Genomic DNA, 14,791 nt, shown 5'->3' with positions numbered 1-14,791 from the left:
AATCATGGATAATTTTTACTTTCATTTCTCATCTGTCTGCATGTGTCCTAAGTGACATTGTCTGAACTCTTACAAATTAACCTGAAAATGCCAGCGTGCTTCTTATTATGTGAAGTCTTTACCTCACCTCAACCTTTAAATACTCACACGTCGATATAGCTAAACAACGGTTCGAGCTATTTTCTTCTTCCTGGCTGTAGTTTCTATAAATGGCCAGAAGAGGGCAGCACAATACTGATTCTTGGATAAAGTTACAGCTTCAGGAGTACTGAGTCCAATACAATAGTTCCAACACAGTGTGTGTGTGTGTGTGTGTGTGTGTGTGTGTATTCCGTCTTATTTCTAGCGTTGAAGCGAAATCACGTTTGACTTGTTGACCATGCAGTCATTATCTGTTGTTAAGCCGTTTTCTCATTTAGATTAAATTTTACCTATAACATCTTTACAGGACAGCCTCATTGAGCTAATAAGTTTGCGAATAAAAAAACGTCTAAATCCTTGATTCTTGCATATTTCGATGATCAGGACTGACCGGAAATCTAACAGTTTTAGTTATTGCGTTCTTGTTGATTCTGGGAATCTTAGTTTTGCTTGATTGTCCTGATTTCACCATTTATTCAATAAAGTTGCATCCGAATATTTTTGGTCTAAATAATTACAAATAAATCACTATTAAGACTTGACAAATTTATTGTTACGGTTTTAACAAGAGTATCAGAAATTTGATGTCTGCATGTCAAACATCTATTGTGTGGATTTGTTGTTGGATTTGTTCTCTTGTTTATTTATTTATTTACAGACTATGCTTTTTGGATGAAGACATGCAACACACGTTTAATTAAAGGGAAAACATCATTTGGATTCACTGGCCTTGCAGCAGTGAGTACATATCATGTAATGATGCTCGTAAAAGCGCTGAAATCAAACACACTGGGTAAAATAACATGACTCACGTGTTCACGGGTCGTAGCGTTATGACCACGTGTCTACTCTGATTTGAATGAAGGCACCGCATTCGTCATTTGGACCTATTAGCTCGGTCCATCGACTTTACAGTCTGTGCTCAGGTGGCGCAGGTTTCGCGCATGCGCAGAGAGAGAAGTCGGCAGCCAGGTGTAGTCAGCGATAACGCGCACTTGTGATCTCAGGCATTCGCTTTTACTCGGAAAGGACTGTACAGATATCTTAGCAGATGTCGTTATTAGAGAGGCTGGACTGGCGGGTAAGTTATTTTTCTTTGCGAATAATGTGTGTGATTTTTATTTTACAAAATGCATACAACTACCGATACGATTTCAGTTTGTTTTTGACCCAGTTTTGAAGTTTTAGTTGTTATCCAGAGCATCCTTTGTTGGGATTAGGCTGCTACCTGTTCTAAGCAGTTGACTATTTACACAATTGTTTAAAAAGTGTGTTAAGAACAATGTAATAAATTGTTCGGTTTTTCTTAATAATTCTAACAATAACAACAACAAAAACAACAACAATAATAGTAATATACAAAATTAAAAAAAAATATATGAGTAAGGTCACCGCTTGCGTTTAGTTTTGCACATCAAGTAGCCTATATTTATGAGGAATATCCTGGCTATGCTGTCTATGGATGAGATGAGTTTAATGGGTTTAATTAATATTTAATTAACAGCAAAGATGTAACCTGCAATGTTATATATTATCAGGTGTATGAATTAATATTTACATTTTTAGTGTGTAACATGCAATTAAATATCCTGGTGTCCTGGACAGAATTTTAACTTGCTCAGTTTACATTTGCCTCGTCCGCTTTTCTGTTATCTAGATTATTTTGTTTGAGACAAAACTGGGAACAAATTTTTTAGTCAGAGGTGCTTGCTTTTTTAAAATGAAAAAACAAAAACAAAACATAAAAATAATAAAAATAAAAATAAACAGTAAGGCCCAACGCCTTCTGTGTTGTGCTGCGAATGCAACATATATATATATATATCTAATAACGACATCTGCTATATATATATATATATATATATATATATATATACATATATATTCTTTATTTATGTAAAGAATTAAAATCATCAATCAGATAAATCATAAAAGCCGAGATCCGCTGGTAGGTTTTACAACTTCAAATATTGTACAATAATTATCTAAATGACCCGAATATTCTTAAACGGTACGTTTATTTCTGTTTACAATGTTTATGTATTCCTAAATCACACAGCCAATTTAACTGACATTGCTTTTAATAAAAACGTGTTAAATATGACTATAACGTTGGTTTTTTGCACTTCATTAAATACATAGCTTCCATAATTAATTTTTACTTTGTTGCAAAGACAAAGTTTCTGCTGTTTCTGCTGGAACAAGTGTAATTTTTTTCAATGGTAAATAAATAGATATATAAATAAATGAAAAAATAAATAAATAAACATGAAAAAAATGTTTTTAAATTATAATTTAGGTATAACAAAGCCATTTAGAAAAAAAAGACACTGCTTTACGGGTAACTCTCCAGTAATAATAATTCGAATAAACAACATTTATTATTGAAATTGTAGAAAGGGGTTATGTGATATCCTGCATCTTTGTATGCGAAAACAAGCGAAAGTCGCCACAGAGGCCGCGGAAAAGCAGCTAGGTAATTAAGATTAGAGAGCGGATCTCTGCTGCTTAGTGGTGAAGTGAATGCAGATCGGCGCTTAAGCTCTGGATATTCGCACAGAGTTTAAGGAAAAGTTCAAAAGAATTTTTGGAAAACATCACTCACTGATCAAACATATTATTTTCTGCACTTAAACAACAACAAACATCGATTAATATAACAACACAAATAATAATAATAATAATAATAATAATAATAATAATAATAATAATAATAATAATACGCCTTCATAGCCTATAAATAAAGTTAATAATTTAATCTGCAATAAGTTACATTAATATAGTCTCTGAATAAGTATCCTAGCAGTTTTATCGAACATAAAATGGAAGCTCAGGCTGATGAATAGGCGGACAGCGCACTGATTGGTCCGTTGTTTCTGCAGTAACCAATTGGCCAGGGCATCAGTGATTACACTCCGTAAAGGCCCCGCCCATCCGTGGTGTCTATGCAAATATAGTGGCGACGCTTCCAACTGGATAAACGAGTCGAGGACAGGACAGGCTTTGGTCCGTCAGAGGGAGTCCACTTTAGAAGTTTTCGAAGTTTCAGACTGTGTTGGTTATTTGTAGCTGATCTTACTTTTTTAATCTATTTTTTCTCGCTACGTGTTCACTTTGACAATCGGAAGAGTCAGAGAGAACAGTTTGTTCATGCGGTGATTATTACTGCCGATTAATCCCTCACTCTCCCGAGACGCGGCGGTTTCATGCGCCAGAGTTGATGCATTTCTTCACTGTGTATAGTGTGCTCCCTGGACTAAACTGTAGGCGACGAGCTTTAATCTTATCAAGTCTTCGTGTCTAAGGCCTGTGTGTAAGGTTTGCATTCTGTCAAAGAAAAAAAAATGTTGTGGAAGTTGGCAGATAACGTGAAGTACGAGGAGGATTGCGAGGTAAGTAAAGTAGGAAATGGGATCTGTAGAAAACCGTGAGTTTTGTCCGTAGAGTCTCGCATGAGCGCTAATTTCCTGTTTTGCTTTAATGTTTTAACAGATCTATCTTTATCGCATAACAACTGCAAATAGTTTTTCCATAGTAAAAAGTACATGCCTAAAACTGCTTGTTCTCATGCCTTTGTTTAAGCCTTAACATTTCACAATTCATGTGATCAAGATCAAGTTAGCCCAGAAGTCTCAGGTCCGGGTAATGCTGAAAGCTGTTGACATAATGGACTGTTCAAGCAACTGTTATATTTTAATTTTTCCAATGCAACGTTGACCATTTGCATCAGTTCCTCTACCCGATAGACTTTTAAGTAGTTTACTCCACGCTGTTTTAATTTCCCTCCTGAAGAACTGGTCTAAGTAGCTCTTAAACAGTCGAACCCTCTCCACTAAATGTTCGACATCACCAGTAAACGAATAGCTTCATACAGCTCATTTATATTTAACACCACCGAGGTTTAATTATCAGGTTTTCTTATTGTAAATGAATAATAACCCTATTGATTGTCTCGGCTATTGACACAACACACTGGGGATAGCAGGCTGGGTGTCGCGCGCGCTTTGTCCGCACTGACAGTAATACTGAAGCCCTTCAGCCTCACAAAGCACCTTGAACAATACTGACACGCCGACCAAAGTCCTGCATTATGTACCATGGAGGACTCTTTGCATTATTCTGTGTGTGAGAGACAAATTATTTTGGGCTTAAATGTAAAAATAAAAATAATAATAAAAAATAAAAATAATTATAACACAAACCCAGTCTCTTTGGCGGCTGATGTTACAAAAAATAAATTTAACATATTTGTTTTTGGTCAGATATTAATTTTCTTTCTCTGCTTAAAAAATAATTAATATGGATTCTATTAATCAATGATAAAGAGGGTTTATTATTATTATTATTATTATTATTATTATTATTATTATTATTATTCAATTTGTTCAATTTGTAAGCTTTAAAAGATGAGGATAGTTTTTATTGTGACAGATACAAGTAAAAAAACAGCTAAATTATTTATTTTATTTGCATTTTAGCTGGAGTCAGAATGCAGGATCATTCATGACACTGCACCCCAGAGCAGAATGGGTATTTCATGGGGTCTATTGGCATTATGGCACTACCAGTGCTGGAACTTATGGCCTTCTGAGCAGTAACCCAACGCATTAACCCTTAAGCCACCACTGCTGTATTCATTTTGCTTAAGCAATAAGTCTATATAATTATGTGTACTTTTTGTTTTACTTGACATTAATGAGACATTATGTACATTTCAGCAGGAGAGGCATGATGGCAACAGCAATGGAAATTCACGGTTACCGCACCATCCGGTGGTTAGTCAGCCCCTCTACAGTCCGGCACCTTCTCTATCACACTCAACCGGCTCTGACTTTCAACCACCATACTTCCCTCCTCCCTATCAACCACTACCTTACACCCAGCCGAATGACCCGTACTCTCACCTCAGCGACCCATTCAACATCAACTCTATCCATCAGTCCCCGACATCTAATCAGCAACAGCCGTGGCCCGGCCGTCAAAACCAAGACGGGATCGGACCACATGCACGCAGTGGACTCACTACTCAGATTCTGGGCTTAGAAGGTGGATCTTCCAGCATTCGAAGAGATGGCTTTAGGCGGCCAGAGTTGCTACCTCCACATGTCCATGGACTTGAGTCAGCAATGGGCGACAATATGGGACTGCATGAAATGGGGCAAGGACTCGACGACGTCCAAGTGAGTGTTCTTCAGGCCAAGTGCTCAGATTCTTTCAAATAGAGCAAATCTTCTCTATAAATTATTGCTTAACTGGAATTACATTATTTAACCCGACCCCAGCACCGATAATCTAAGACAGAATATTCGGATACAAGTAAGACAATAATTTTTAAAAATTTTGTTTGTTGTTTCAGCATGTGGATGATCACAGTATTGTAACCGCTGACCAGACAGTCATCAAAAAAGGTTGGTTTGGGTTTCTTTTCTTGCTGAATTTTGCTGTTTTTTTAAACTGTCTGTTCCACTGTTGCACAAAAACAAGATCAATCATATATGATATCAAATGATGGCTCTTGCTTGCTTAATTACAGTGGAGTTATGTTACTATTTAAAATACTGTTTTTATTTTTTTTTTTAAAGTAGTGTGCTTCAATAACGGGAGATGCCAGGATGCACATAATGCACGTATGGCATAAATTACTGCACCCAACCCAGATGCATTGCACAATGAAAATGTGAATAGGAGGAGTTGAGGAAGCTCTGGTTTAAACTTCACCACTAATCCTCTTGGCCATGTGCTCCATTTAACTAATCTGGGTTTGATCCTCGCTGCATTGTAGTTCTCGTTCAGGCTGAATGGAAAGTCAGCAGGAGGAATCTTCTCAAAATGGCACACAGACTGACAAGTTGCGGAATGCTCTGCTGGCTCAGAGAGCAGAGGCCTAGGCCATCTTTGTTGTCTAAGCTTAATTCTTTTTGCTTTTTGAATTGGCGTTGAGTGCTGTCAGAGTTTAGCGCCTCAGTAAACTCACGCAAAAGGAGAAAACATGAAACAACAACGCTTGGGGTGGGGCACTTTTGAGACAAATACATTCTGCTCAGTCATTTGTTGTGACAGGAAATATTTCTAAGTAAGCATACAGAGACATTTCCGAAGGACTCTTGGTAAAATTGTTAATGTGAATATTTCGCATTATATTTGCCCAAATATCGTCTGTGAGATGTAGTTAAAGTTTTATCTACGAGAAGTTAAAACTTGTTTTGCCTACATGAAGATGAAACGATAAAAGAAATATAATGATGTGTCCTGAAATGTAGAAACATGAAAATGACAAGTACCCTCGTCATCTATATTTGATTAATTCAAGCAACCGTGGATGAATAATTCAAGTAACATGGGTGGCAGCTTTTATTAAAGATAAAGCAAATAAAATCACCATGAATCAGCCGGATTACACAGAATAAAGATTTAGGGATGGAAAATTTCTCTTTCTTTCTCTCTCTCTCTCTCTCTCTCTCTCTCTCTCTCTCTCTCTCGCTCTCTCTCTCGCTCTCTCTTTTGCTGTTTTGTACAATATATTTTTTTCATATTTCTGCTCCATAGGAAATTTACCACAAGCAGATTTGACAGATATGGCATGCATTATATTCAGTCAGTAATTTTGAGTTTCTTTTAACTCTGGAGTATCTTGAGAAATGCACATTTGCTTTAAAAAACCTGATTACAGCATGGATAGCTTTGGCACAATTTGGGTTTGTGTGGTTTATATAAGTCACAGTTTTGGTTTTATTATCCAAATGACTTCTTCTACCATCTGAGTCAATGATCTCAGCTTAGGCACAGAATAGAACGTTTAAGGGCGATGAGCAAAAATATAATATCAGAACATACCATTGGCACAGCCATCACAGACAATATTCAAGTAAATGACAGGCTTTATTTGTTTTAAATTAGCCAATCAAATCAAAGCAGGGTGGACTGGTTTGACAGAAATTGAAGGTCTCTTCATGATGATGCGGTGGTAAACTATAGAAAACTGAAGATAGGTTGAGTAAGTTCAGTTTCCAGATGAGGCATATTTTGGCTACAGTTCATTTTGACATGAGACAGTACATAAATATCTGACTAGCAAGAGCTTGCAAAGTTGGGTGGTGCCTTAGTGACAAAAGCAGTACACATTAACAGTAAAAAAAAAAAAAAAGATGACTTTTAGAATGATGACCTTATATGCAACCAGATTTTATGTTATTTGTTTGTTTCAAATGAATGTAATGAGCCCACATGTGTACTGCAGTTTGTTATTTATGTTTTCTTTGAAACATACATCCTCCCACCAATATCCAGTATCTGGTTCTAACCTTGACACAATACGCATTATGAGTATTTCTTATAGTTATGGTCATTAAGTGAAAATACAGTTACAAAAAAATGGTTAAAAAATGAGGCAGATGAGCCTGTTTGTATGTAAACTTTGTCAGCAGTCTGTTTCTCATTAGAATTGCTGACTTGCAAAACAGCAGTGTCACATAAAAAAAACATTTAAAAATGCAATGAAAGGGGAAAAAAATCAAATAATTAGGGAAAAAACAAATTTCCAAATGATGCTGATTACGGTTGTGAAATTCAATATTAATAATGCAAATTGTTGTAATGCAAATTCAATACTATAAAAGCACAGTTTCACAATTTATTTATTTTTTTTGGCTAGTCATTTCCGTAGTCTTATATCTGGCCAGTTCCCACCCTCTGTCTGATTCCAGTCACTCTGGGAGGGTGAGAGTTAATATAAGCGCCCTCAAGGGATTGCAAACTGCCCGGTTCTTCGCGTGAGCTCGCAGTGTCCAGCAGTGCTGAACTATGACTCAGTCACAGACGGCAGTTGGCTTTTTTGGGATTCAAACTCGGGTCCTAACAGCCAAGCATGACCCTTTTAAGCAGTTAAGCCAGTCAGAAGTCACATGATACTCTCTGAAAAAAACGTATTGTGTCATAATTCCTTAAAACAACAACATATTGTCAGCATATGTTCATTTTGCAGACTTGTAATTTATACTGAATAGAACCCAGAATTTTACACAGTACCTTTGCATTACGTATATTGTTTTATGTTGCATATTTGATTATTGATACCATATGGCATATGTGCATAAAAAATATCCTGTGATCAAATATCTGTTTTGTTCTAAATGACCAGCCATCATTCTTATCTCTTATCTGTTTTTTTTTTTTTTTTTTTGTTGCTGTTTTGCCGGTGAGGCCAGTGGCATGAGTAATGCCTGTTTCTTTGGCAGGCATCTTTTTTTTTCGCAGACTATGACATGGAGTCTAATCTTAGCGTACTACTTTCTTCCTATAGCATTAACACAGCTTCATCGTTAATACTCCTTTAGTACTAGACTTGTTAAAAGGTAAAGAAAGTAAGCGCAGGATTATGGAATTAATGGCTTATGGTAAGCAATAATTTGTGACTAATGCGGTATTTGCCTCTTGCATCTCTTGTGTAGCTGCTTACTAAGTTGGAGGTTGGTGTGTAGGATGATGCATGTCTGTTTCTTATTAAAAGTTTGGAACGATCATTTCCTAAAAACTTCAGAGACTACACTGTCTTCACATAAGAACATCACTTCAGATTATTATTTTTTTCCTCCATAACTACTTCCTGTTTGCAGACAATGGACTAGTTTCAATTATGACCAGGTGTTTGTAAACAAAAAAAGTAAGGAAAAGTAACAGGCAACATCCTAGTGATACCTAGTTCCCAAAAGACTTTAAAAAGGAAGAGTTTATATGAGGATTTCAACTGTATTGAAAGTTTCTATATAAAAGCACCAAAGGCTGTTTTCCACAGCTGGAATTTTCAATTTAAATGTCAGCTAACCTATTATGGAGAGGAAAGAACATAAGAGATACCATATCCTGGACTGAATTAGTGACCAATAATGAAACAGATGAATAAATGGTGGCCTTATGACAATTGCATTTATAATACTCTGATTAAACCCCAAAGTAATAATTCCATTACGAATTTAAACCGAATGGCAAGATGACTATCTCGGCTAACTTTCCTCATGTCTCATGGATTATTGACGAACATTACACCCGTCTCTCCTGCGCAGGTCCGGTGACTCATCCTAAGGGCAACCCAACAGGTGTTCCCTTTCAGAGGGAGTCCCTGCTGGGCATGGTATCCAATCCCACAGAGGTGTTCTGTTCTGTCCCTGGCCGCCTTTCTCTGCTCAGCTCCACCTCTAAGTACAAAGTGACTGTAGCCGAGGTTCAGAGACGCCTGTCCCCACCTGAGTGTCTCAACGCCTCCCTGCTCGGCGGTGTACTACGCAGGTGAGACATGCCTATACACAGTATCAGCATATTTTAATAAATCTAAAAGTAGTGAAATGTTGATTCTGATATTGATTTCGGTTATTTTTTCGTGTAGAGAATGCTGTGATGTGTGTAAAAAGTCTACCCATACACTTAGGCACAGTACCGTGTGAGCTGGGGTTAAAACATCATGCTTATATAACATAGTGTCACCACATGACAGTTGTTACTGGATGTATTGGTATTAGTGCTATGAAACAGTGGGTGATCTTAACGATGAATTTTAACTTGCACTATGTGAAGTGAAGATCAGCGATATCCATAATTATCAGACACTCCCTGTCAAACATTTGGACACACATGCTCAGAGAAATTTTTTCTCATGGAGTTCCCAGTGTCGTTTTGCACATCTTGGTATTTTCTCAAAAGCTTCGGAAGAGAGCTTCAAACTGAAGGCTTTATTGCTTCAACGGCTTTATTGCTTTATTAAGCTTCAACTTAAAGGCTCCTCAATGAAAACTGCAAGAAATTCAATTCTGAGTGGAAACTACTTATTAAAAATTCATTCAAATTCAAACATAAATGGGTATAAAAATATAAATATCTGTTTGTGTGAATAGAGAAAGACAATACATTTTAACTACAGCTGAATAGTTGATCTTGTGCTGCTCACATGAGTGGTGTTGAGGGAAATAGGCAGAGTTGGGGTGTCACAAATATTCCCTGCCTAGAGCTGTATTTACAGGGAAAGCAGATTTTTCACTGTCCATGTGTGTTGTGAGTACACCTAGCCCTAAATTTAACCCCAGTAGCTTAGAAGAGATATTTTCTTTCTTTCTTTCTTTCTTTCTTTCTTTCTTTCTTTCTCTTTCTTTCTTTCTTTCTTTCTTTCTTTCTTTCTTTCTTTCTTTCTTTCTTTCTTTCTTTCTTTCTTTCTTTCTTTCTTTCTTTCTTTCTTTCTTTCTTTCTTTCTTACTTACTTACTTACTCAAGAAATAAAAAATTCTGATGTATATTACCACCATCATGGACACACACACAGTCAGAGGACCCTGAATTCCACATGATAGTTACTTAGCTAATTAAAACCTAAGCTCAGTAATCAAAAGATTGTTTTTCAAAAGGTGGAATAGCTGATTGTGTGGACATTTGACAGTATATTATTATTTCAAGGACATTTTTTTGGTCCAATGGGTTAAATACTTGCACACACACATACACACACACACACACACACACACTTAGAGACATTATTAAGTAGGTCATAAAGAGATTGGCAAAGGGGGGTTGGCAGAAGCAGGGTGCTCTCTCTCCTCCCCAATGATGAGTCTCTCTTACTCACTAATGTAGAGGACAACGCCAAGCCTCCAAGTCTAGTCATGCAGAAACCTGAAGCAGCTCAATTAAGTGGGGAATGTGTGTGTGTGTTTTCTCACTGAAGAAGCTCTCGAGCTATGTTTCCATTAGCTGTTTACTCACACACTCAGTCGCATTCAGTAAGCTACTGAAAATCGTCAGTTGAAAATTGTTTGTCTGAATTTACCAAACAGTTAAATGAATTATTTGACATACTTTTTTTTATTTTTTATTTTTTATCACAGGGCCAAATCAAAGAATGGTGGGAGATCCCTCAGAGAGAAGTTGGATAAGATTGGGCTGAACTTGCCAGCAGGTCGCAGGAAGGCAGCTAACGTCACTCTGCTAACAGCGCTTGTAGAAGGTACTGGAGAACCCATTAGTATAAATAAACCCAGTGTGACTATAAATTCAGAAAAGTATGAGATTTACAGCCACATTTCATTCAGTAACTGATATTTTTTTGATCGATGTTGCCCTGAAGATTATTCTAATAAACTTTACGAATAAAACTCTTAGTCAGCGCGTCAGTCTACTTTAGGTTTTTTATTCAGAAACGTTAACAAAATTCTTATTACCTGCCCAGCTTTTATTACACTTCAAGCATGATGAAAGCGTTCGCACCACCTGAAAGGATGTTCCTGTTGACATTTAAAGTTAGCAAGCAGCTGCCTAAAACCTGAAGAGCAAGAAATGACTCACAAAACCCAGGCCTATAAATTCCAAAGGATCTTCTACATCGGAGCTATTTATCATGCTAGACAATGACAAGTACTGGCATAGCAACTTCAAGCATTCTCTTCTATCATAAATTGCTCACCTGTTTTTTTTTCCACAGTTCCACACTACAAATTAAACTTAAGGGCATGCGCTAACAAAGGCTTTAATTTCATGATACTTTATATCCAGAATTACCTTTTGTAAAGGAATATTAAAGCCTTGAGTCAGGGAGATGTTCATACATGGATCATGTGTATTATTGCCCCCAGCTATATGGAATCTTTTTCTTTTCTGTATTGTTGTCATTCTCAATGTTGAGAGGAACAGGAACATGACCGGAAGGCTGTTATTTGGAGACATTCTATGCTGAATTGAGGCTTGTTATCATGTGTTTGCTAGCCAAGAGGAGAAGCTGACCTTAAAGTTGGAGACTCACTATGTGTTATTGTTAGACATAATGACTATCTGTAGTCTATCAATAAGCGCCTCTGTTGGGTGTCTAAAATTGTTTGCTGCCTTCAGCTACATTAAACCCATTAAACACATGCAATGTGACCACCCCTTCCCCAAGAGTAGATGTGTCTAACTGTGTCTCTATCTTTGTAGTGTAATTTGATTTATTAGTGGAATTCTTGGGTTACTGTGTAAGTAATGTTGGTTCAAAGAGTCATATGCATCTGACTCACCTGTGATTAATGTCTGCAGGTGAGGCTGTACACCTGGCCCGAGACTTTGGTTATGTCTGTGAGACAGAGTTTCCCGCTAAGGCAGTGGCTGAATATCTGGGAAGACCCCATGTTGAACGCAATGAGATCAACTCGCGCAAGAACATGCTTCTGGCTGCCAAGTGAGTTTCAGTTATTCATGCACTTAGATTTGTGCCCAAACAAACTCCCATTTTTTATTGTACTGAAATCTATCCAATTTAACCTAAACAGAATGTAGATTGGTCAATAGAAAAGGGTATGTGTTCTTTAGCTTTGTAAAGTGGTTTAGTTTCTGAAAGGCAAACCCTGTGTGGGAGAATTTGGAGAGCCTTAAAAGGACATGATTCTAATTGATGGATCCACGAGTTTGTGAAACAAAGCCAAGGGATCTGTGATTTTTGTTTTTCTTATTTTTTTATTTTTCTTGTTTCAATTTTGTTACATCCCAGAATTAAATTATTTGACTGGACAATTAAAAAGAATGGTTTTAAACGTAATCTCAATAGCTCACAAACAAGTATATTGTCCACCTGAAGTTTATCACTATTTTAATAAAAAGTGTCCTCTGAGTAAAATATTTATGAAACTCTACCACTTCAACAAACATATTTTGCTTTTCAGTTAGCTGTATCCATAGCCACTAAATATTTGAGAACCCTTGCTTTTAAGGTTTCAGCTAAATTGTCATATGCTGTATGTTAATATTAATATAATATTTATACAGTTAGTATTTGATCTGATACAATATTTATGGTAGTAGACACCTGGGGATCTTTCTGAAGGCAGTTGGCAGGTGTGCATGTGTGTGCACAGGTGGACACTTGATCAAGCTAAACTTTTCCTTCATATATGACAGGGCCTAAAGTCACTTTTTTTGGTTCATATTTACAAAAATGTGCTATAAATATATAAACATTAATACTACTGTGTTCTCACTTTTAGAATTATGTTAATAATATGAAAGACTGAAAGACTTCATGTTTTGTATTTAACACATACTTGCCATTTTTTTTCACAAAGGCAAATCTGCAAGGAGTTCACAGACCTCCTGACCCAGGATCGCAGTCCGCTGGGCAACTCACGGCCGGTTCCTATTTTGGACCCGGGCATCCAAGGCTGCCTGACCCACTTCAGCCTCATTACACACGGCTTTGGCTCACCAGCCATCTGCGCTGCCATGACCTCGCTGCAGAACTACCTCAATGAGGCTCTGAAGCAGGTGGACAAAATGTACCTTAATGCAGCTGGAGACTCCTCACAAGGCTCCTCAGATGGAAGCAGCAAAGCTATGGACAAGATGGACAAACACAGGAAGTGAAGCATCCAGTTTGCTGAAACATTTTTTGAGGACCACAGAGCGGTCGGTGCCTCGTCACCTTTTTGTCGGTCCAGCTGATTGATTAATGGCTCACTGCTCCTTCCTTCATATTCTGGTCTTCCAGATCACAGTGGCTATCCTCTTTGTTCTTCCGAGTAACTGGCGCAGATTATTGTAATTTCTCCACCAACATCTCTAGACAAGTGTTCGCCCAAAAATATGGTGGGAGCTTTTTTTTTTCCTCTCTCTTTTTTTTTTAAAGCAGATACCATTTCAAGAGTTTATATGTGGATTTTAGCTTTTGGTTTTTTCATGAAGAGGAAGTCCTACATTGATGATGTCATCATCTTTGGTGCTGACAACAAGCAGAGGACATGCAGAGGACATTTGATCCACTTTGAGAGAATAAGTAGCTTTTTTGCTTAACTTCATTTGGATGCAGTGTTATTGTACTTCTGTCTGTGGGAGTATTGTTAGCATGAATGAGTGTTATGTATGTCTCTATCGTAAATAAGCATCGATATAAATGTCCCGAAAGGCACTGAAAAAAAAATTGTCAAGTGACAATTTTGGGATAAATAATAAATGCTCTTTCAGGGCTGTTTTTATTGTCCTATTAGCTTTATACCAAATGTTCACTGAATAAGATCACAATGATGAGCAAATGTGCCCCAGTTAAGTACACTGGTAACCTGCTTAATATTTTCAACATTATTCAAGTTATCCGAAGATCAGAGTCAGACAGACAAATGCATGTGTGTTTTGTGTGATACTATCCATGTTTTCTGTAAATACAGTATGTCTTTTTTATACTTTTAGATTAAATGGACTAGAAAATTTGCTTCCACTTATCTTGCCCTAAATGTAAATATTTTCTAATTTATGTTGTAATTTAATGGGATTTGTAAATACTGGTACAATTCTGGTGTATGGTTTTGCTTTCAAAAAGATGTCTTAATCTTTTTATAAATAGGTTAGTTTTTTTTTATCATATAGTCATTAGGCCTTGGGGATTGTTTTCTTTTCATATAAGTGTAAAAGCCTTTTAAAGCTATAGGATAAAGAAGAATAAAAAGAAAACACTGTTCATAGCTGCACTTGTTAAGTCTTCTCATTTATGTGGTCGGCTCATTGGTACACTCTAATACACACGCACACGCTTACGCCAGTGAGGCATGGAGATATAAGCCAATTCAAGTGTAAATAACAGCAATATGAGAAAAATAGTAACTGTGTAAAGTGCTATCATTGTTCATTCTAAACCATAAGAAATATTACATAGCAG

The 14,791-nt window shown here is 36.9% G+C and overlaps 1 protein-coding gene across 4 annotated transcripts; it reads left to right on the top strand.

The window, feature by feature from the left end:
* Nucleotides 1-1,066: 1,066 nt before the first annotated feature.
* On the top strand, nt 1,067-14,562 carry tfap2c (transcription factor AP-2 gamma (activating enhancer binding protein 2 gamma)). Of its 4 annotated transcripts, none has more exons than XM_058403770.1 (7): nt 1,067-1,222; nt 4,860-5,321; nt 5,498-5,549; nt 9,201-9,423; nt 11,007-11,125; nt 12,187-12,328; nt 13,209-14,560. In XM_058403770.1, exons 1-7 carry the CDS (start codon nt 1,193-1,195, stop codon nt 13,504-13,506), a joined length of 1,326 nt encoding a protein of 441 aa, XP_058259753.1. In that variant the 5' UTR covers nt 1,067-1,192; the 3' UTR covers nt 13,507-14,560. The 4 variants fall into 4 exon arrangements, with proteins under 4 accessions (XP_058259753.1, XP_058259754.1, XP_058259751.1 ...); XM_058403771.1 differs by having other exon boundaries at nt 1,079-1,222; nt 4,863-5,321; nt 13,209-14,561; XM_058403768.1 differs by lacking the exon at nt 1,067-1,222 and adding an exon at nt 3,110-3,533 and having other exon boundaries at nt 4,863-5,321; nt 13,209-14,562.
* Nucleotides 14,563-14,791: the final 229 nt, after the last annotated feature.

This window comes from Hemibagrus wyckioides, linkage group LG11, assembly GCF_019097595.1.
Source record: "Hemibagrus wyckioides isolate EC202008001 linkage group LG11, SWU_Hwy_1.0, whole genome shotgun sequence".
Classification (NCBI taxonomy): domain Eukaryota; kingdom Metazoa; phylum Chordata; class Actinopteri; order Siluriformes; family Bagridae; genus Hemibagrus; species Hemibagrus wyckioides.
Note: the sequence above shows the minus strand (reverse complement) of the source record. Positions and strands in the feature narration are given on the sequence as shown.